The sequence below is a fragment of the Pseudophryne corroboree genome, chromosome 6 (assembly GCF_028390025.1).
Source record: "Pseudophryne corroboree isolate aPseCor3 chromosome 6, aPseCor3.hap2, whole genome shotgun sequence".
Classification (NCBI taxonomy): domain Eukaryota; kingdom Metazoa; phylum Chordata; class Amphibia; order Anura; family Myobatrachidae; genus Pseudophryne; species Pseudophryne corroboree.
In genome coordinates, this window is record NC_086449.1 from 550516930 (window position 1) to 550539685 (window position 22756).

The 22756-nt window shown below is 43.3% G+C and overlaps 1 protein-coding gene across 4 annotated transcripts in view; it reads left to right on the plus strand.

Moving 5' to 3' along the window:
- The window catches only part of LOC134932872 (uncharacterized), a 423538-nt gene that overhangs the window by 207363 nt on the left and 193419 nt on the right, over positions 1 to 22756 (plus strand). For all 4 annotated transcript variants that reach the window (XM_063927693.1, XM_063927692.1, XM_063927695.1 and 1 more), the window contains 3 exons: positions 6780 to 6869; positions 11833 to 11959; positions 14023 to 14161. In XM_063927693.1, coding sequence (XP_063783763.1) covers positions 6780 to 6869; positions 11833 to 11959; positions 14023 to 14161 — 356 coding nt within the window. The remainder of the gene's footprint in view (positions 1 to 6779; positions 6870 to 11832; positions 11960 to 14022; positions 14162 to 22756) is intronic.

Here is a 22756-nt window from a genome sequence, read left to right on the forward strand (position 1 = left end):
ATGTTCTTCCTTTACTCCAAAATATCCTGGGACGCATAGCTGCAAGTTTAGAATTGTGCGTATAAATATAAATTCCCTTGTGTATGCTTCTTTCCTCAGTCAGCTTAAAGTGGACCCATCACTTGCTGTAAAACTAAATCAGCTACACATGAACCCAGCAGCTTTAAACTATTACTTTGTCCCTTTACACATTTCAGATTAATTACTGACCTTTTGTTTGCATCCCTCTGTTGAGTTAATTTGCATAATCAGCACATGGTTATGCGTGATCATACAAATTAGCTGGGCATGCCATCTCACACCATGAAAGCGTCAGGAGATGAGTAAATAACCTATTCACATATATGCAGCATCCCTAATTATATAAATAACCAACCCTCTGATGTCAGATATTTGCAGTCCCTGATCGCTCACATTCGCTAATCTCACACAGGAAAACATGTGAGAGTGCGTTCTCTCATATAACTTTTCTGACACCTCCTGCTTAAAACCCAAAAAGTCAGAAGGATCGTGAGGCCCCGCTTTCACGGTCTGTATTCATACTGAAAATCAAGATCAAGCTAGCTTTTGCCCTTCTGCTCCAAGGAATAGTTTCTTCCCTTCTGTGATTGTTGGTTTGAATTCTCAACTTTGCTAAACTTATGTGATGTATTTTATCTGGTGTATATGACATGAGAACTGTATGTAATTTCGCTATACATGTCCATGTACAGTGACAATAAATTATTCTTATCTTATATAACCAAAGAATGCTGACCTGTCAACTCTGTCTGAAGACTATGCAGCTCAATCAATAAAACAAGTGAAATCGTGGCACTTGTCATGATATGGGGTAATCGGCTCAGTAGAGGGGTGTATTGGTGCAAGGGCTAGATTAAGGCTAGTGGGAGCCCCCACTACTAATATCGCTGTTAATGACCCCCCCCACACACACACACACACACACAGCGCAATAGACACACAGACACAAATACACAGACACACACACACGACAGAGCAGGGAGGTCACTCACGGAGCAGAGCAGGCCGTGCAGAACACTCTGGCGGCTTATAGTTACTATCTCACAGGATTTCCCTTTACTATCCGCGAGACTGACTGTGCAGGAGCTCGGTGGCGGCCGCTGTCTCTGAACAGCTGAGCCACCGGAGGGAGAATCCTACTGTTGAAAAAGAAGTGTGTGGCGGCCCCTTGGTTTGTGGGGGCCCTTACTCTGGCCCTGATTGGTGCAGTGTCTAGGTGCTTAGCCAGGTTCCAAACACAGCCTAATGCTTTACTGTCAGCATAAATAAACAGAAAAATAACAAACAGCCTAGCCCCTGTGTAGGTCACTATATCACTGCTTGACCCTCTCTATATGGGCAACTAGTCTGCAAAAGTCTTTCACAAAAGTCACAGTCCTGTCTCTCACAGGTTCAGTATGGAACCTCCAGGCATACTCATTGTTCCATGTGTGGGCGGATCCCTCCTGCCCCACACCAAATGTAGAGTGGTTGCAAGTTGTAAAAACAGTTCTCTAAAAATGAAAAAATATCACCTTTATTTTCTCAAATTCTATTCCTTTGTGCAATTTATAACTTGTTACTATGGCACATCGGACCTGTCATTTGTCAGGTTGCGAGTGTGTAAAAAATACATGAAAAATTTTAACATGTGTGTCCAACCAACAGCGGCCACATACTTTGCACATCATCATGTACATAGGGTGCAGACATGCAGGCGTGTGCTTCTCTGGTGTGGTTCATCAAATCGACAGTGTCTAGGACGACAATGTTTAGGTCGGCCACTATAGGTCGACAGTCACTAGGTCGACATGGATGGAAGGTCGACAGGGTTTCTAGGTCGACATGTGCTAGGTCGACAGGTCTAAAGGTCGACATGAGGATATTTTTTTTTTTGTGTGTCGTTTTCTTCGTAGAGTGACCGGGATCCCAAATTAGTGCACCGCGTTCGCTCGCCATGCTTCGGGCATGGTGCCTTCGCTTCGCTCGGCACACTTTACCGTTCCAATCGTAGTCCACGTGGATCGTTAAGTATGAAAATTTTTTAAAAAAAGAATTTTTTTTTTAAACTCATGTCGACCTTTAGACCTGTCGACCTAGAACCCTGTCGACCTTCCATCCATGTCGACCTATAGTGGTCGACCTAAACATTGTCGACCTAGACACATATCCATCTTCAGACCGGATCCCGTGCTTCTCTGGTCAGAGTGAACAGTGTCCAAATAGCAGTTTGTGGGCATATAATTGCCGGAAAGATGCAATACTTGCTGTTCGGTTCTGACATAAGATATACTTCCCATTGGACACAATTGTCTGACAGTGTATGTCAATGTCAGATAATCTGATTGTCTGATGGTGACTTTTATCTCAAGTTTCATGGGCAGCAAAGTAACAGCTACATTACAGTTACTGGCAGCTGGCCTGAGGTCTGACCCCTCCCACCAGCATCCCTGATGTCATTACCTGAGAGTTCAGACACCTACTGAGCATGACAGAAGCACTCTGACCCAGTGCCAGGAAAGGGCAGACAGAGAGGATCAAAGTTGCTGTTTGTGAGTGGACACTCCCCTTGCACTGTAAACATGGATAGTGCAGGGTGAGAACCTAGAGGCATACATGCCGATATTGTGGCTGCCCCCTCTGGGAGGAGGCAGCCATCTCGGCAAGACAGGGGGCGTGGTGTGGCAAAGTGGGGGCTTGGCCACAGGTGCTGCTGGGTAGGGGCAGGGCAGGGGCGTGTCCACAAATTCCCTCCATCGTGGACCCGCAAATCACGTCATCGGCCCCCCTTGGCTGCGGGAGGATATAAGTGGCAGCTGGAGTTTGCGGACAGGTGGCGGCGGGCAGGGAGACTTGCCCACCCTTATGGGGGGCCGGGAGCGCCACCCGATGTTTGTGAGCCTCCCGGCCGTTTCGGGAGAGTACGCAATACTGTATGTCTAGAGGGTTATGGTCTAACTTTTGCACTCTCACAGATGCCACCTCTTTTGTTTCACATATATCTCCTGAGTGCTTTTCCTGTAAAAACAAGTGCATAAATGAAAACATAGGCGGCACCATTGGCGGCTCCAAAGGTGGGGCTGCAGCGCAGTCCAAAATTCAAATAGGGGAGCCACACCAACTGCCAGTGAGTCAGTTTGGGATGACAGTTGGTGTGGCTCCCCTATTTAAACTTTGGACTGCACTGCAGCCTCACCTCTGGAGTCGCTACTGGGTGGCACATATTGTATTTTACTAAATGACCCATAAAGGGATGTCTAGGTCTGGAAAAGCTTATCTGATTGCTGTTAAATTTAAAGTACACTTTACAATTAATTCAAAATTAAATAAAATTTAATTTTCCATGTGAAACATGGCTTGATATTTAACCAGGTAAGCAAAAGAGGCTGCTGCATAAGATGCATCTATGTTTGGGGGCTCAGGCAAAACATGGAATACTGTGCAATCCGTGTATTCCTTCTTTGGAGTACTTTAAAGTATAAGCAGTACTGTGTGTTCAGTATGGATTCTGCATCTAACCATCATAAGCGAGGATTATTCATTACTCGTATTGGTTGGTAACACATCGAATGGCTAGATGTAAACCCTCACAGCAGCAGTGCTGTGCAGTGACAATGCCATATGGATTCAGTACGGAATACTGATGCCAGGATCCCGAAGGTTGGAAAGCCGACAGAGATGAGCTGGGGCTGTTCTCCCCTCTCCCTTACCCCACAGCCTAACACTAACCTCCCGGGGGTTGTCTAAACTAAACCCATTCCCCACCCCCACCCTTGCCCAAAACCTAACGATGGTGGTATACGTACCTAGGTCGGGATGCTGACAGTCAGGATTCTGGCGTCAGTGTCCCGACCTTTTCAGGATTCCGGCGCGGCATTGTGACCACTATCGGTATTCCGACAACTGGGATCCTGACAGCCGGTAAGTTAACTGCATTCCTGCCATATTAATATGTAAAGGCTTAAAAAGGGTTTGCGTAACATCTTTGCAAGACTGATATCTATTTTGTCATTGGTTAATTTACTATATGCATACATTATGCAGATTTTTAGATAAGTCGTGCTGTTTCTAGATTGTGAGAATGTTATGTTGTCTTTAGTTATGTAATAAATTCACCAATATTTTTATATTGATGTTTTGGCAAACCAGGTTATTAAACCATTGATTTTGGTATTTTGCTAGCACATAGTTTTAAAAATTGTAGAAAAGGAAAATGATATTGTTTATCAACTTCAAATTTCTGGGTTAACTGAATACTACTGTAGTCACACCTGTGCCGGGTTTCAGTAAAAAAAAATGCAAGTGCAAACACAAATGAAAATCCAAATAGTCAACATATGTTTGCAAATACAACTGATATGGAGTTCACTTATGTTGTTCCTGTGGTCAGTATGCAATGTATACGTTCAGAAATGTTGGAGGTATAGGGATACCACTTTCAAAGACTACCAGCCTCACTTTGAAAAGGACTGAGGCCCTTTCCAGCACCCCTGAACTTTGGGTACTGGGGTAATGAGAAATATTAAACCCCATGCAGTGGAAACTTTTTTTATTTTTAACTCCTGGGATGCCTACATGGACAGAAGAGGACCGATCTACACTGGGGTTAGGTGAGTGTTTATTTTTTTACAAGTTACCTATGGATTACTACTGAACAAGGGGACCAATAACATTACAGAGGATTGTAGGTATATGTGAGTATGAGTATGCAAGGGTGTTTAATTAAAGCAATACTATCTAAGGTGTGTGTGTGCTGTCTTTACTGTAATATTTGTTTTACTGGTGGGACTATAGGTACCAGCAGGCCCTCTAATGCCCCGCATGCTTGTACTTGTGGGTTTCCAATTACCAGCATGTTGGGGAGGCTTGCTGGTTCCTTAAATATAGGGTGATCTCATGCAATTTCCCCCCTGTATTTTTAGAACCAGGACCGTGTCAGAGAGCCCAGGGCTGGTTATGCTTAGGAGGGGGGACCCCACACAGTGTTTTTATTTTATTTTAACTCTTTAATTAACTTTTACAAAGAGAAGCACTGCCCGGATCTCACTGATCAGTGCGGACTTCTCTAAACACGCTACTCAAGGGGACGTCTATTTGAAAGTGCATTTTGAGCTGAATCACAGTTGTTTTTGCATAAACCAATCTTGGTAAATTTCCATGTTGTGGTGACTATGGAAAGTCCTTCCGAGTTTGGCCGATGGTGAATTTATTCGTACATGTCTGTTCTACCATGTTTTCCAGTTCTATTTGAGCAAACTAGTGTTTTGTGTTTACTAAATTACTAAAATGGGAATTACGGCTGTGTTTGCTAACTCAAATGAACACGTTGCTTAGTAAATGTATCCCTAAAGATCTGCAGAAATGTGATCAATATTGTATTTGTATGGCGAAATTGTGTTGATACTGTGAAGAAAATTGTAACATTAAATTACATATAATTATTTTACATCTTAGTCAGTCAATGGGGTAAATAGTGTGCAGATGGTGAACCCAAATATTCACACAAACTTCTCCAGTGTATGAATGCTTCCTAACTCAAAGAACACGGTTTAAACAATCCTTGTTCTACCTTTTGCTTACAACGCTTGCACATGAAAGGTTAAGTGGGAGGTGTTTTGACAACCACGAACAGGGACACACAGAAGGAGGCAAGAAATTCAGGGGGTAATTCAGATCTGATAGCTGGGCTGCTAATTTTGCTGTCCTGCATTCAGATAGTCGCCGCCTCCAGGGGGAGTGTAAATTCGCCATGCAAGTGTGCGATCCCATGTGTATGCTGAGCTGTGAAAATCCTCTGTGTGCAGTGTGTGCGTAGCCCAGGACTTACTCCTCCAGTGCGATGAGAACAGGCTAATTGGGGCCGGAGATGATGTCAGACACCCTCACTGAAAACGCTTGGGCACACTTGCGTTTTTCCGGACACTCCCTGTAAACGCTCAGTTGCCACCCACGAACGGCCTCTTCCTATCAATCACCTTGCGAACGCCCATGCGATTGGATTTTTCCGCACCATCCAGACGCTGACCAGCGATGCCCATTGTTGTTGTCCGACGCGCGTGCGCTTTGTGGTGCATACGTATGCGCAGTTAGGACCTGATCGCCGGCTGTGCGGAAATACACAGCAGTGATCAGATCTCAATTACCCCCTCAGTCTGTACTGTGAGCAATGGGGAAAAAAGCACACGATATAAATGGCCATGTAAAAAAGATAGTATGCAGAGTATCTGATTGCATGATTTAGGAGAAAAATGCAAAAGCATATTCCAGTGAAAAGGTTGATTCTAAAGTGCTAGGTGTTTGGACTTATGTCATATGATCTTTGAGATGTCTGCACTTTTGCACAGTGCAACCTTATCAGATTTTTTTCACCTCACTGCAGGCTTAAGTGCACGTAGGCTGTGGGGACATCCCTTACAAATGGAGGATAGTTATGCTATCCAATCTGAACGAGCATATTGGCTATGTCACAGGAGGGGAGAATCTGGGCAATTCCCCGTTATCCCGATGCCTCTGTCTGGGGAAATCCAACATGTTGGAAATCCTTGATTTGCATATTCTGACCAAAAACAGATTGAGCTCTTCTAGTCTGCTATTATTAACATGCACGATTTGGATGATTCCTCAGCAGATCACGATCATCGATGTCCGATCAGTGGTTTGGATCAGCGGTGTCATTTTAATTATTAGATCAGTTACTGTATATAGTATAAATATTTGTAACTTATTAATGCATATGTTTATTTTCTGATAATCAAAATAATTTTTTATATTCAACTCAGGGTGACCTTCAGGCTGTGTGTGCCTACTTGTGTTTTGTTTGCATGGCTGGATTTAAGTACAAGCAAAGTAGAAGTGTTGTTAATTATACCGTAAGTATATCAAAGAAAATAGTAAGTATGCAATGGGAAAATATAAACAACTACTATGATGCAGGTTTTTTAAGTTTCTTATTTATTATATGACAAATATTACAAAAGAAAAGAACATTAATTAGTTGCATAATTTAAAGCCTTTGCACAATTTAAAGGATTTAAAAATTCCCAAGAAACAGGAGACTGTTGTTTTCATAAAGTATAATAATAATAATAATAATAATAATAATAATCTCTGCTATCCTGAGCCAATAACCTTTGTGTTGGTGTTATGTCCCATGGAATGGGAGACGATCTAACTGAGGTGTGAGGGTTGAGCAAGTGAATGACACAAATGCTGACTCTGATAACTGGATAGCAGCTGTCAGCCAAGTACAGGGAATTAGGGCTAACGTTTAAAATATTCTATCAGTTGGAATTCTTTTTAAACTGTGACATTTATATTATAGTTTCCTCGTCATAGTCATTGGTATGTATAGCATTATAAATCACTTTCAAGAAATACAATGTTAAGACTATGGGTGTAATTTAGACCTGATCACTTGCTAGTGTTTTTTGGGGGTCATTCTGACCCAATCACACGCTGCAGTTTATCGCAGCAGTGCGATCGGGTCAGTACTGTGCATGCGCCGGTGCTGTAGTGCGCCGGCGCATGCCAGACAGCCGAAGGCCGTCGTTTCCTATCGATCGCCTCTGCCTGATTGACAGGCAGTCGCTGGGCGGGAGGGGGCTGGATGGCGGCGATAAGCCGCCGTTTAGGGGGCGCAGTCTGGTCAACGCAGGTGTGGCTGGACCGCTGGGGGGAGCACGCAGCCGCTGCGACCCGGGCAGCGAAGAGGTTCTCCCGGCCAGCCGCGGGAGCTGCGCTGGCCGGGAGTTACTCCTCAAATGCAAAAGCATTGCCGCTGTGCGATGCTTTTGCATTTCTGCGGAGGGGGGGGGGGGGCGGCACTGACATGCAGGGTGGACTAGCCCTGTGCTGGGCGTCCCCCCCCCCCCCCCGCATGTCTGAGTGCCTGATCGTAGCTGTGCTAAATTTAGCACAGCTACGATCAACTTGGAATGACCCCCTTTGTACGACTGCGATCAGGTCAGAACTATGCATGTGTATGCACCACAATGCACAGGTGCGTGGCACGGGTACAATTCTGATCGCCGCTCAGCGATGGGTTTGTGTGAAGAATCCATTTGCACGGCCATTCGCAAGGAGATTGACAGGAAGAAGGCGTTTGTGGGTGGCAACTGACCATTTTCAGGGAGTGGTTGCAAAAACACAGGTGTGTCCAAGCGTTGGAAGGGTGGGTGTCTGACGTCAATTCCGGTCCCAGACAGGCTGAAGTGATCGCAGCGGCTGAGTAAGTCCTGGGCTACTCAGAAACTGCACAAGATCTCACAGCTAAAATACACTCCCCGATGTGCGGCGACTATGCGAACGCAGGACTGCAGAAAACAGATAGCGAGCGATCAGGTCTGAATTACCCTATACCCTAAACTAGAGCTGTCCCCCTGTGAAGACATTGGGGGTGGCGTGGAGAGGCAGAGGGTGACTGGGGAGACAGTGGTGCAGTGGGTGACAGGGAGTAACAGGCAAAGGCAGTGGGTGATAGGGAGAGGCAGAGGGTGGCAGGGAGGGGTAGACGGTGGTGAGTAGAGGCAGTGGGAGACTGGGGAGCCAGTTGGAAAGCAGAGGGTGGTAGGGAGAGGCAGGGAGTAGCAGAGGGTGACAGGGATAGGCAGGAGAAGGCAGTGAGTGAGGCATTAGATGATGTGGGGAGGCAGTGGTTTACAGGAAGAGGCAGTGAACAACTAGGGAGAGGCATTGGGTGTTTAATATATGTGTGCTTTAAATAATGTATGCATATGCCTCCTTACATGTTTAATTAAGTTGTACCACCTTCCCACCCCTCACATATTTATTTAAGTTGTGCCCACTGACATCCCTTATATATAACTTTTAGCCCATGTCCCTCTTTATAGATTTATTGAAGTTGTGACACCTCCCCTCCCCTCCCCTTTTTCACTTACCTTACATTGTTCACAATGTGAACAATGGGTTGGGAGTTGAGGCCAGCCTGTCAGACTCATCAGTAGCATTGAGTGGTGTAGGAGGCAATGTTGGGTAGATAGGGACTGCTGCCTCGTCGTGCTCACTGCTAACCATAATGGCTGGCATCAACTTTTTTCAAACAACAAAAAAGCATTCCAGGACAGACAGAGGGTCAGCACCACCTCCCTAACGTAAGGGGCAAGTCCCTCAAAATCTTACTCCCTGCGGCTGACCAGACCATGAATGAATTCTCTGGGCAAGGACAACCATCATGAGAAACATTAGACTAGCCCAGGGGAAAAGTCATTGCTAGTCAGAAGAAAAATGCCAGGTTTTTATAAAGATGTAATATAAATCAGTGGAAGAAAGAGAGGGGGAGAAGTAGGAGGGAAAGAGAGACAGAAGGGGAGGGAAAGAGGGAGGGATGGTACAATACGAACAATGGCCCTCATTCCGAGTTGTTCGTTCGCTAGCTGCTTTTAGCAGCATTGCAAACGCTAAGCCGCCGCCCTCTGGGAGTGTATCTTAGTTTAGCAGAATTGCGAATGAAAGATTCGAAGAATTGCGAATAGAAATTTCTTAGCAGTTTCTGAGTAGCTCCAGAATTACTCAGACATTGCGATCAGTTCAGTCAGTTTCGTTCCTAGTTTGACGTCACAAACACACCCAGCGTTCGCCCAGACTCTCCCCCGTTTCTTCAGACACTCCCGCGTTTTTCCCAGAAACGCCAGCGTTTTTTCGCACACGCCCAGAAAACGGCCCGTTTCTGCCCAGAAACACCCACTTCCTGTCAATCACACAACGATCACCAGAACGATGAAAAATCCTCGTTATGCCGTGAGTAAAATACCTAACTTTTGTGTAAAATAACTAAGCGCATGCGCAGTAAGCGACTAATCGCAATATAGCGAAAATCGGCAACGAGCGAACAACTCGGAATGACCACCAATATGCAAAGATAAAACAGCAAGTAAGGTTTAACAAGAGTAGCAGAACCAAAGAGGAGGTTCACAGTTAAAAGGGACACCATAATGCTGAGACCAGGGTTCCCAAACCTTAGAAAAGGAGCTGAAGGGGCCTCTCAGTATACTGGTCGTGCCTTCCATTTACAAAACAAACCATATTCTATGCAAGAGCGCAGACATCAAAGGATTAGAAGATTTTCCAAGGGAGTCAATCAAGCAGGTAGCAGCGCTGAGAACATGCCTGGCAAGCTTGTACTGGTGTTTAGCAAAGTCTATGAATGGTAGAGGCCGCAGGATCTGCTTAGGGAAGAATGGGAAATCAGAATGCAAAAGGGAGGTCAATTGAGACAGCGCTCCCTCCCAGAAACACTGCAGGAGACCACCATATATGAAGAAAGGCTACATAATCTGTGCAGCCTTTCTATCACAGATGGAGGATTTAGAGACCCAACAACAAATAGTTGAACAATCCCCTGGATGTTCAGGGGTTCACCCAAATCAAGCTATCCATTCAGTTCATGAAGGCATGGCAGAGGACCAGAGTGAACCCTGTGATATGGAACCAGTTTGACAATAGTTTTCAAAGGGTGTGAGAGGGCGAGAAGGAAGCTTACAAAAGCGAGAGTAAAAGAAATGTCTAAAGGCTCCCACACACGGTACTATTTGTACCGACGATGCCAAGACAATCTGGGGGCCGACATATCGGGCATTCCCTACACACGGGGCTATCCGGTGCCCGACTGGCCGCTATGCTGGTTCCCACCTACACAAACACAGGGTGCTGCATGGGATCGTCAGCCACATCGCCTGCAGAAAAATCAGGCGAAGCGACGGATGACCCCACGGTTGCGCGTAATGAACAAAATCATGCATACACATGGAACGATATAACTGTTTTATCATTCCAATGCGTCAGATCATCAGCTATATCATTCTGATTGTGGGGGCCTTTAGTTGCTAATATTGATTTAAAAAACATGTACGAAAATTAGTAATTTTTAACCTATTTAATTTCCCAAGATCCCGGCGCTGGGGATCCCAGCGGTCCTGGCAGCAGAATGTCGGTGGGGTGGGAGGGGGGCAAGCGCAACAAAGTTTCGTGGGGCTCGTTTCTCGCTGCACTCGCCGCAGGTTCTATTTCCACTCTATGGATGATGTGGACAACCACCAGTGGGAATAGTGCCTGTGGGTCGGCATTCTGTGTGCCGGCATTGTGATGGTTACCCCATGGCTCTATCATTGGGTTGGAGCTGAGAGACCGGCGCTGGGGATCCCAGCGGTCCTGGCAGCAGAATGTCGGTGGGGTGGGAGGGGGGCAAGCGCAACAAAGCTCCGTGGGGCTCGTTTCTCGCTGCACTCGCCGCAGGTTCTATTTCCACTCTATGGATGATGTGGACAACCACCAGTGGGAATAGTGCCTGTGGGTCGGCATTCTGTGTGCCGGCATTGTGATTGTTCGGGATCCCAGTGTTGGCATGGTGACCGCCGGGATCCCGAGCGCTAGTCACATGACCGGATCCCCTATCATTGTCATTAATTCAGTTTTGTTAAATCTTCCTGTTAATCTTGCATGAATCTATTTATTGCTGTTATGACATCTGGCATTGTAAGTTTACAATGACTTTAATCAAAATCTGCTATAGCTATACTTTATGGGCTAAACACCAAGCAAGAAGCACATTTTTGCTGAACTCATTCGTTTTTTAAAACAACCTTTTGAAAACTATTCAATTGTGTCAAATGAATGTAAGCAGCATAGAACTAAAAAAGAATCATTAAGGCTTAGCTGCAAAGCCTAGTGTTTTTAGTTTCGATAAAGTGCTTGTAAAGTTGACCGATTTTAATTGCATTGCTCAGGTATGTGATTTCTTAAAGGTTAAATGTTAGCAATCACACAGGAGGAATATTTCACCATCTGCTGTGGGTTTTTTTTTTGTTTTTTTAATAGAAGCAACTAACTCTTCAGATCGAAGTTGCCATGTCTAAACTTCAGATATTTTCATCAGGAAAGCTGGAACTGAACCAATCTGCAGAAAAATATGACTTGCAGCAGAAGGTGATAGAAATGAAAAATGGTATGAAACAAATCTGTTCTTTACTGACAGTTAAAAGAAATAGTGACTGTTTTATTTTAGTCTTGCAATTTAATTTTGTTTGAAAACGAACTGAATGTTTTCACAGTGAATAAGGCAGTTTAATATCCTCTAGGAGCTATATGAGACAAATAGGTATAATGTGTGTCAGTAAATGTTGCATTTTATAGAATAACCTACAACTGTAATAAATGTCACACAACTCAGTAGATCAATAGAACATTGCCCCTTCGTTTAGCAGTTATTCTAGTGTACAAAACAAAGCCTATTGCTAGTGGCTTTTCTAAGCTCCAAATTAATATACTTACTGACAATAGATCCAATCAAAACCAGACAATTCTATGGCTGTGTGAGGGCTTCATCAGGGCCATCTTAATGCATAGGCATACTGGGCAGCTGCCTAGCGCCCCACAACTTTTGGGGCATTCAAGAAGGGGTGGGTGGTGGACACACAATCTCCACCTGCCTCCCAGCTAGGGATGGCCATTGACTAGCGATGGTTCTAGACCATCGATCGTATATGGCCAATGCTGAATACTTTTACCATCGATGGTGGTGAACCACATGGTTTCCCTCCATCGATGGTAGCCATGGATCTGATGTGTTTTTTCTTGCTGTTTAAAGAGGGCTGCTGCTGCTGCAGCAAAGAGCTGTTAAGCTGTTAGCCAGCAGTCCTGCTCAGCCCAGAGCAGTCCCCTGCTCTTAGGCACAGTGTTTTGCTCCCAATTCGCAAAAACACAGATTTTTAGTTATCTACCATTGATGGTTTATACCACCATCACCATCGATTGTAACCATTGATGGTAGATATGCCAATGGCCATCCCTACTCCCAGCCTGCAGCCAGACAAAAAATGGCTGTCAGCATGTATATTGGTGGATGGCTGAAGCTACCCACCAATCAGAGTGCTGACAGCCATTCACTGTATGAAAGTAAGTGGCGAGACGATGCAGGACATGTTATAATTTTATTTTTTACTGGCTCCTGCGAATGATTGTGTAGGGTCCCCTGTGCACTGCTTTGCCCAGTGCCTACAGTACAGTGCTGTTAAGAAGGCCCTGGGCTTCATGACTCCTTCTACAGCACCAGTGAAATGCATAGTCAAAACCTTATATTTCTATATCTTTAACAAATAGTTCAGAGTGTGTTTTCAAATCTTCCCTGTAACGTAAGGGCAGATGTATCAAGCAGTGATAAGAGTGAAGTTGCCCATAGCAACCAATCAGGTTTTACCAATTATTTTAAAGAATGCCATTGCTAAATGCTACCTCAAACCTGATTTAGATTTGGGTGGGGTGTGTTCAAACTGAAATCTAAATTGCAGTGTAGAAATTAAGCAGCCAGTATTTACCCTGCACAGAAACAATATAACCCACCCAAATCTAACTCTCTCTGCACATGTTACATCTGCCCCACCTGCAGTGCAACATGGTTTTGCCCAGTTGCTAACTTTTTTGGTTCGCTAACCCCCTAAGTTACATTACAACAGCAAACCGCAGAAAATAAGAAATCTTTGGCGAGTTCTTTAGATCTATCCACACACAGTGAATTACAATTAACATTTGAAATCAAATTCTGAGTTAGTTTACGGTTTTATTCCCAGTCTCTACAATGAATACAAAATTTTAGACACTTGTCCTGTATATCTAAAATGTGTGCCTGCCAATCTAATGTTATATACAGTACACAGTACAGGCATTCAGTCTCCGTCTACGATAAAGGTTTGATAGTACAGTTGCTCTCTAATTGTGTAGGATATTGTAATGAATCCATGTATAGTAAGATTAAGTAACAAAAAAGAATAAAGATATATTGAAGACGTAACAATTTTTCTTTATTTAGTTACAGTATGTCCTTATACTACTCATTTTAGTTGCAATAGCTTTATTGTATTGATAAATATTTTGCATACACAACTAAAACCAAGACAGAACCTACTATTTTATGTAATCAAAGGAAATAAAGTTATACATACAGTACATAAATACATATATTGTGTGAGCAAAAGGTAACATCAGGACAATAATTTGCATTTCTTTTGTCAGAGTTGCAGTGGCTCAAAAAATCTTATGACTTGGATCGCTGTCAGAAATGGGTCAAGCACGCACGGAAAGTTCAAAAGAAAACTAAGGACATTATACAGCAAAAAATAAAGGATCGATTTGAAATAGTTGCTTTGCCAAGGTAGAATTACTATTTGTAAGCATGTCTACTGTATATACTGTTTGATGATAAACTGGAGCATACTCTAGTATTATTTAATAATATAGTGCAATCTTAGTACTTAAATGGTTCAGGATTCACACATAGGGCGGTATCCTATTAGCAGCAGTACTTTCCCACTGCTGATAGGATTGCCGACATTGTTTTCTCCCGAAGTCGGCACATATCTGGAATTATGCTTCTGGGGGCCTCAGGCTCCCGAAGCATAATCTACGATAACGGACCTCCGGAGTCGCGAAAACACATTGGATCAAGGACTTCTCCCCAAACCCATGTGTTATCGCATGATTGCGGGTCCAATTTTGGCGAATAAAAACGACCTCTAAATTGATACAGCAATAATGACCATTGGTCAAACATTAAGCTATCCGGCCATTTTTACCGGCCGAAAGAGCTTTGTGGCTAATAGGATACCACCCATCATTTCTTAATTATTTTTTTGTTTGTTTGGTAAAAAGTAAATTTCCATCATCTAAAAAATATAAGTATATTTATGCGTAAACTTATTTACTAGATCAGATAAATAATATTCAAGGTGTTTAAGCTGCTAGAATAGTGGTGGGCAACTTGACACAAAATGCACTCAGAATTCTTCTTGCTATAGAATGACCTCACATCACTCAGACTCACACAAGCCTGCTATAGTTACCACTTTTTTAATTTCTGGATTCCCGGGCAGGAGGTGTGTCTGGGAGCATGGCCAAAACCTCAGTAGGGTTACAGCATGTTTATTGTCAGATTTTAGGACATTTTCTGGCAACTCTATCACAGATATACCCCCACTTATCCATACTGTAGGTCAAACATCTGTTTTCTTAAAACAACCTTACCTCAGCATTTGCTTAACATTACACTTCAAAAAACAGACAAGTACACATAAAGATCGTTTTTTGCTGTAAAATGTGTTCTTTCTATGCAATCTAACTCTACTACATGCAATTTATGTCATCAAAGCCTCCACATGCGCCTTACATGCCATCAGCTGTCCCCATATGCCCTCTTAATGCCAACAGACTTTTCCACATGCCCATTTACATGACAAAAATAAAATAAAAATAAGAAAGGGAGTTTTGGATGCATGCAGCATCTAAACGCTACAGAGGCGGACTGAGGGTAGCCCAACATCTCTGGAAGCTCTGGACATCCACGAGTGTGATGAAAGATGGGGTCGTACTGTGGAGACACACTTCCATATTGCAAAGCCACACCCCACACTAAAAGGTAACCTGCAGTGCCAATTCCTCACCTCCCAAATGTTAGGAGGTATGTATAAACTGTTGGGTTTTTTAAATTAATTTTGTATTTTTATGCACGTCAGTGTCATTTGTAGGTTTTTCAAGAGCAGAACATACAAACAAGGTGTTTTATTTATATATATATATATATATATATATATATATTGATAGTGTCCGTTATCTACCTTTTAACATTAGCTATATACTAATACCGTGTAGCCGTAATGGCCGCTAAACCTCGTGCACGTGCTACGCACTCCGTACGCTATTTGCGTATGAAAACCTCACACGTGGTACGCAAGTAACGTACACACACTGCGCTGGGTGTATGGAATACACACAGCGAGCGTACACACAGACAGTACTTTTATAAACTTTAAACACAGAGCTTGATTATACTGTAAGTCTTAGTATTGAGATACTGCAATGATATACCACTGGTTAACCTGGATATTTAAGCAAGCTGTTTGAGTGATTGAGATACTCAGAAACCCTTTGTACTAGCTAGAGAAACACAGACACCCTGCTGAGGTTCCAACACCTTTACTAACGAGATTTAGCTATGTGAAAAGGGAAAAATACAGTTTACAGCTTATACACTACAGCACTAACATGAAACACCTAAGCAGGATAACTAGACATAAATATACAATAGCGTCTTAATCCTAAACAATAACAGAGAGAGAGAGAGAGAGTATGGCAAATACAAACAGAGAATAAGTTGGTCACAGAGAAAAACTTACACACTGGGGAATGATCGCTGCGCAGTCCTGGTCACCAGCTCTCAAGTTAGTCAGTGATGAAAACCTTTTGTGGAGAGTAGACTGAGCTGGTCCAGCCTGGCTGTTTCTTATATACACTACATACAGTACACTACAAAGGGCCCTACAATCTCATTGTTCATTGGACACAGGAATCTGTCTTCACATTATAACAAAAGGTCATAGGTTTGTTTGAACAGGTGGGCTGTGACTATTCCAGACTGCTCAGGTGGGAGGGAATCTCAGGTTTCCCCCCACATGTGTAATAAAACAGCAAATACTTTTAAAGTCCATAAACTTCTTTTAAACATAACTATTCGCTGGAGCGACCGATCTCTTTCAAACCAACACCGGAATATTACTAATAAAATACTCTTCGGTTAGGTACTAAACACCACTGTTCAGACCCTGTCTGACCCTTCGTATCATGCAAAGAGGAATTCCTTTGTTCATGAACCAGTTACACTAAACATACTTACAGATATTATTAAAGGGACCATAACCTATAAAATATACTATTTGGATTAACTATGTAACGATCGAGTCGCCCGCCAGACGCACACAAACTCTACCATAAATGCACATACCATGCGCCTGAGCGCACGACCGTGGAGGCACCGTCACGCAACTGCGAATATGTGCACGCACGGGAGAGAATGTGCAGCGGGCAAGTGCATGGGGTTAGTTTAAGGCATCATAGGTCGCTATATCTTCCGACTTTGACAGTCCACCCTTTGGCAGTCACCAATAACTGCCAATTCCTAAACAGTTCAAACAGAAAAATATATGTCATCATGTAAATACCTTTTTATGATTGGGTAAAGGAGGAGAGGAGAAGGTTAGAAAGATATGACCTAGTGAGACAGTAAAAGCATGTGTGTATGAAATCCATGTTTGAGGGGTCATGTATCATCGTGCCGTACGTGTTTTAAATCAAGCTTCGAGGTATTGCGAAGTATACATTTGAATCCTTCTTATCCCATGTTAAGGGTCTGTGGATGGGCTGTCAAACTCTACCGAGCTCTTTTCGGCTTTTGGTTGCAACAAATGGGGGAGCACATTTAGTTGATGATACATGAAGGGGGGGGAAACATGTGAATGCTAATATGTGAGAATCACCTGTCGACTATGTGAGATATTACCTGGAGGTTGTAGAGATGAAGATAAGAAACAATCGTTATAAATGCAGTCGTAAACTATGTGAGTTTAAATAAACAGTCGCCGATTGAGGTCTTGTCTGATGTCTTGTCTTGATGTACATGTTGTCTGATGTCTCTCGGTGCTTTTTTTGTGAATAGCGAGCAAAAGCTGTTCCCGTGTCCATAAAATTACAGTCTCTAAAGTATTGGGCTTTCGTAAAAAGTTAAAGTCACTAGGGATATTGGGGGGTCTGTGACATAGTTCATCAATGGTCTGTATAAAAGAGGTTGTCAAATTCTTCTTCCAAGCGGATGTCTTTGTACCTTGGAGGAAAACAAAGGAGAAACGGGTGAAAGAAACGGATTGTGGAATCACATTTTCATCACAACATTGTCTCTATCGTTGGGTCATAAATCAAATTAGTTGTTGTTGTTATTACAGTGTCCTCGCTCCTCAGACTCATCACTCTGGTACTACCTTTACACTTCGTTAAAGTCCGAACGCATCTAAATATCAGACCAACCAATATGACGACTCCCAGAATACACAAGAGAAATTTCCCTACATCCATTATAATACCTTGGGCCCATTCTCCTAAACCAGAGAACCAATTTCGTGGGTTCAACCATGACACCCAACTGGTCAGCTCATTACCCACAGCAGCGAGTGTGAGATTGTGTTTCCTTCGAAACTCCCACTTCAATTGCAAAATGTCATCCATCTTTTGGTCTATGACCTCGGTCGGGTCCTCAGTGCTGTTTGTAATATACGTGCAACACTTTACTCCATATTGAGTTGCTAGGGTGACACAATACCCGCCTGTCACTGCTGTGAGATAATTGAGAATCATCCTATGCTGAACCAGCTCTGTTTTGTAGGCTTGTAACTCTTTCCCAGTGTACCTGAACGTGTCGTCATACATTTCGGTGATATTGTCTAACAAGTTTGCTAGCGCAGATATATATCTATAATTTATCACTCCTCTGGCGGTACGAGTGATATCTTACGTGAGGTAGGAATTGAATCCCGGTGGATTCATGGATCAGATCAGAGGCCGGATGCTCTGTCCTCTCTATCAGGTGCCGTTTAACGACATGCTCGTAATGAGTGTGAGTATAAGGAGCTTGGGCACCGCGGTGAATGTCTTTCATTTTGATATGGGATACAGTCATTACTTCAGGCAGTACTTTTCCAATGTAACACAATCCCTCTGAGTTTGGGGCAAGCCACTTATACGCCTTTCTCCCACATATGAAATATGCATCATCGGGGAGAACATATGGGACGGAGTATGACATAACCATGTTACAAACTTTCCATGTGAAATCTCCTAACCCTAACTCTCCCATCTGTCTAGTACACGTATCCGGTTGTACGATATGTGCACAGTATCCTGGTGATACTTCTCCAACTCGCATGGTCCTACTTCCTAGAGTGTACCTATACCGGAAATATCTTCCACTGTTGGCTATCTGGCGTATAAGCTCTGTGTCTATGGGCATTCTATCGGCTCTATATGAAAATGTCATGGTTTGATTACTCCATGACACTTCCAAATTTCCCGGTTTTCGGGGATTGGAAATGTTAAAGCATACTAAGGACCTATCCACATGATACTGGTGGAGCTTCAAACTAGGAGGACTAGAGATATTAAACCTCTTGTTCACCGGCCTCCCACCACTTAACTCAAGTACCTCTCCTACAGTTAAAGGGAATGGTACTAGTCCTGATTTGCTATGACCTTGAGGTACTTGAGAGCATACCCAACAGTCTGTCTGGTTTAACACTTTACCCACTAAAGAGTGATAGTCACCCAATGGATGCCGGTCCATGTGGACATTAAAACTGGACTGACATTTCTTGATGCACCCATCCTCAACTATATTGTCACAATGCCTACAGATGCAGTTCTCTTCAGCTAACAATCCTTCACAATTCTTTCTATTGTCAATGCTACCAGATCGTTTTCTGATACTCGCCTTTACTTGGTGATTATGTTGCTCTTGGAAAACTACGCCTCCATCCTGGTCATCAGAACCCATTCCAGATCCTTTCTCGACCTACATGGTACTCTCACCGAAACAGACTGCTCTGGTCAACATCATGGTCAACAGGAAAATCCGGATCACAGTCTCTTGGGGCAAGTCCATCTTATAGGAGGAAAAGGAGAAATTTGTAATGGGGGTACAAAAAAATAATTGAGGGGAAAGAAAAATGTTACGATGTCTTCTAGTCTTGTTGTTCCTCTTGCTCTGTTGTCATCTTAAAGGTGCTGTCTCTCAATCTTCCAAACGAACATTCTGGTGATACAATATTCCTTCCAAATCTGCGATCTTTCTGTAAGGAGCAAAAATCTTGCATTACCATTTGTCTAACTGATGTGTGACATACCACCTGTAAAGCATGAGAACATGAGAGAGAAGAGGAAAAAAAACAAACGAGAGAGAGAACAATTCATATATATGTTACCTAAAACAACAAACAAAAAAACATTGTCAGATCTTCCGTTCACCATCAGGCTGTCACACCATCACATCCATTGGTATCTTTGCGCAGTCTCCCCCCACCAGTATTTCCACACTCCACCCTTTTGTGCCTGGCCAGGACACACCGATGTCGGTAGGTCACACTGGGGTTAGATAGACTTCTGCAAAGACCAAGTAGCTATGTGATGTTTGAGTTCTGCCGATGAACGTCAGAGATGGGGAAAAAGAAACATTTACAGATAAATTACAAACTTTACCCGGCCGTTCCTGTGTCTACAGGGAACTGACCTCCCAATATCATTAACTGTAACCTCAGGTTTACTACCAGGCCTAATGATCAACTTTCCTGACTGCATATTACAGGTGCGGCCCAAACTTCTTCTTATATGATCCCTGATTACAATTTCGTGTATCATGACTTTGCTCATGTTTTTTTTTTTTTCTAGGGGGTTGATATACCTTTTGTGGATCTTTAACCCTACAACTTCGTGCAAAATGACCTTCCCTCTGGCAATTATAACATCTTATCACCTTTGACTTACCCACATGGATCTGAGGCTTCTTACCTCCCTGTGCTTCCCTGTTTCTTTGGATATCATGGTCATGTCGTTGTCTAGGGGGTTGATTTGACTTTTGTATATTTCTTGATCTACAATCTCTTGCAAAATGTCCCTCTTTGTGACAATGATAACAAACTATCACATTTGAATTTCTCACAGGGGTTTGGGGCTTAAGCTGGTGTGGCTTCGTTGTCAGGGCTTGTCTACTGATTGTCATTTGCTTACTGCCCTGTGACTCCAGGTGTCTTTTGATGTTCCATTCAATTATAACATCATCTTGTGCTGGTTCTACAATATGAGATACATTTGTTTGTGCGTGATATATAACACTGTACGTACCTGTGGACACGACCTCACCTGACCCTCCGTAAGGGGGTTTGACTACTGCCTTTACCGATTTGGTCGCGTCCACCTGGATGTCTTGTATGATGGCTGCTGAAAATGGTGCCGACCTCGTGCTGGACTCACTTTCTTGCTTGTAATCCTGAGGGAAGTTTAACATGGAGTGCAACTTGCACGGGTTAACAGTTGTACATTTAACAGTTTTACTTTTATCATTGTTACATTCGTTACAATTATTCTTATCATCTATACAGTTACTAAGTGCATGTTTATCATACCCCAGTGTGCCATTCTCTGTAACCACTTTCTCTCTTGTTGCCATATTTTTCTTACCAAAGTGAGAGTCAGCTGTGTAAGCTAATCCTCCTTGTATTACACTTTCCTGTTGCCATAACTGTAAATAATCATAATGTTTGATCAGTCTCTTTGCAGATTTAATGAGACATATCCTTCTCCTTAGATTTTGTAACACCTCGGGGCTAAAACTGCCTACCCGTGGGAACTTTTCCCCGTCATGCACAGTCATTCTTTCCCATTCATCGCACAAAACCTGTGTGTGTGAACCGTATTTCTCACACATGATATACCTTGCCGACCCTATTGGCCGGTTTACTAAATCAACCTGAACCAGGGTTGATCGCCCCCTACCTGAACAACTGGCCCCCATCTTTGCAGGTGTTGCTTTCACTACCTCTGACCTTCAAATCAGGGTCTTCAGCGAACCCTTACAAAAACCAAGATGTCCGGGGCAGGCCGACGGTGAAAGTTTGACCGAGTGCTTTCACTCACTTCTCGCCCACGTTGGCCAGTACTTCAATCACTGACTCAGAGCTGATGTACCCAACCTAGGGCCCCTATAAACCTTTATTTACTGGGGCATTGTGGGAGTAGGTTACCCGTCCCCAGCAAGTATCGGTTGTTAGAGAATTCCTGAGTGACCAGCGAACCTCCCTTAAAATAAAAAAAATTACACAAATCACGTTAGAATGTACAAATAGCGTTTATGACCCCTCTAGCGTACGCAAATGGTACTGGGTCAAGTTACAAACTAATGCACACAATTACATGCGGTACAATCGTACTGCACATAAGCAACTAATCTTATGTGCGGAACGACCAACGGAATCGAAAATTGTGGCTGCGAATTCCTTCAGCCAGAGCTTAATGGCCTATATGGGTACCGCACCAACCCTCCCGGAGTTGTGCTTCTTGACTCTATCTATAGCGGACTTCCTAGTCTGCTGTACCTAGACCTCCTGGTCTGTCTCTCTGGAAATCCTGGTCCGTGACCTCCTGGTCTGCTATACTCTAATGCTCTTATTTCAATATTTAACAAGGTATGCCTCCCAAGCCACCACGCGCTGTCACTTTCACAGATGTACCTCACGAGAACTCGACTTCCGGGGGTTCCAACCAAAAATGAGAAACTTATATATATATGCATACACTCTTTCACCTCATATACTCTTTACTTTCGTTTCTGTACAGAAATCCCTTTCATTCAGTATCGCAGTCTAGTCCCAAAGGAGTTACAACTAGAGAAGGATTTATTTACGCTAAAATTTAGGACACTGAGATTTACTTGCGCTATTATCGCGTTGCTTCCATATCGCCTACTAAAACAATACTATCGTGTGATTTGTATCATGTGGGCGTACCCATACGCTCCGTTGCGTAATATACGCTACGTGTCTGCCCTTGCGTCGCGTATGCTTGTCCCGCCCTTTGTTAGGGACACGTGTACACAGGCCAGACACGTCCACAGTAACACAAGTAACACGTTTCTATCAATGCAAATGATTTTTAACTGTAATCATTTACTGAACACCACACAGATTTCCCTTGTATCTTAGGCAAAGCAGTGTGCGTGTTTTACAAATTACTCCCTTACGTATTAATTTTACTTTTAACTACCAATAGCAACAAATCTTTCTCAGCACGTTATCAATGATAAATGGCAAACAGGAGAGTGAGATGTGAAAATTACACAAATGAAAAATGCAATTCTAAATTAATCTAATAACATACATTG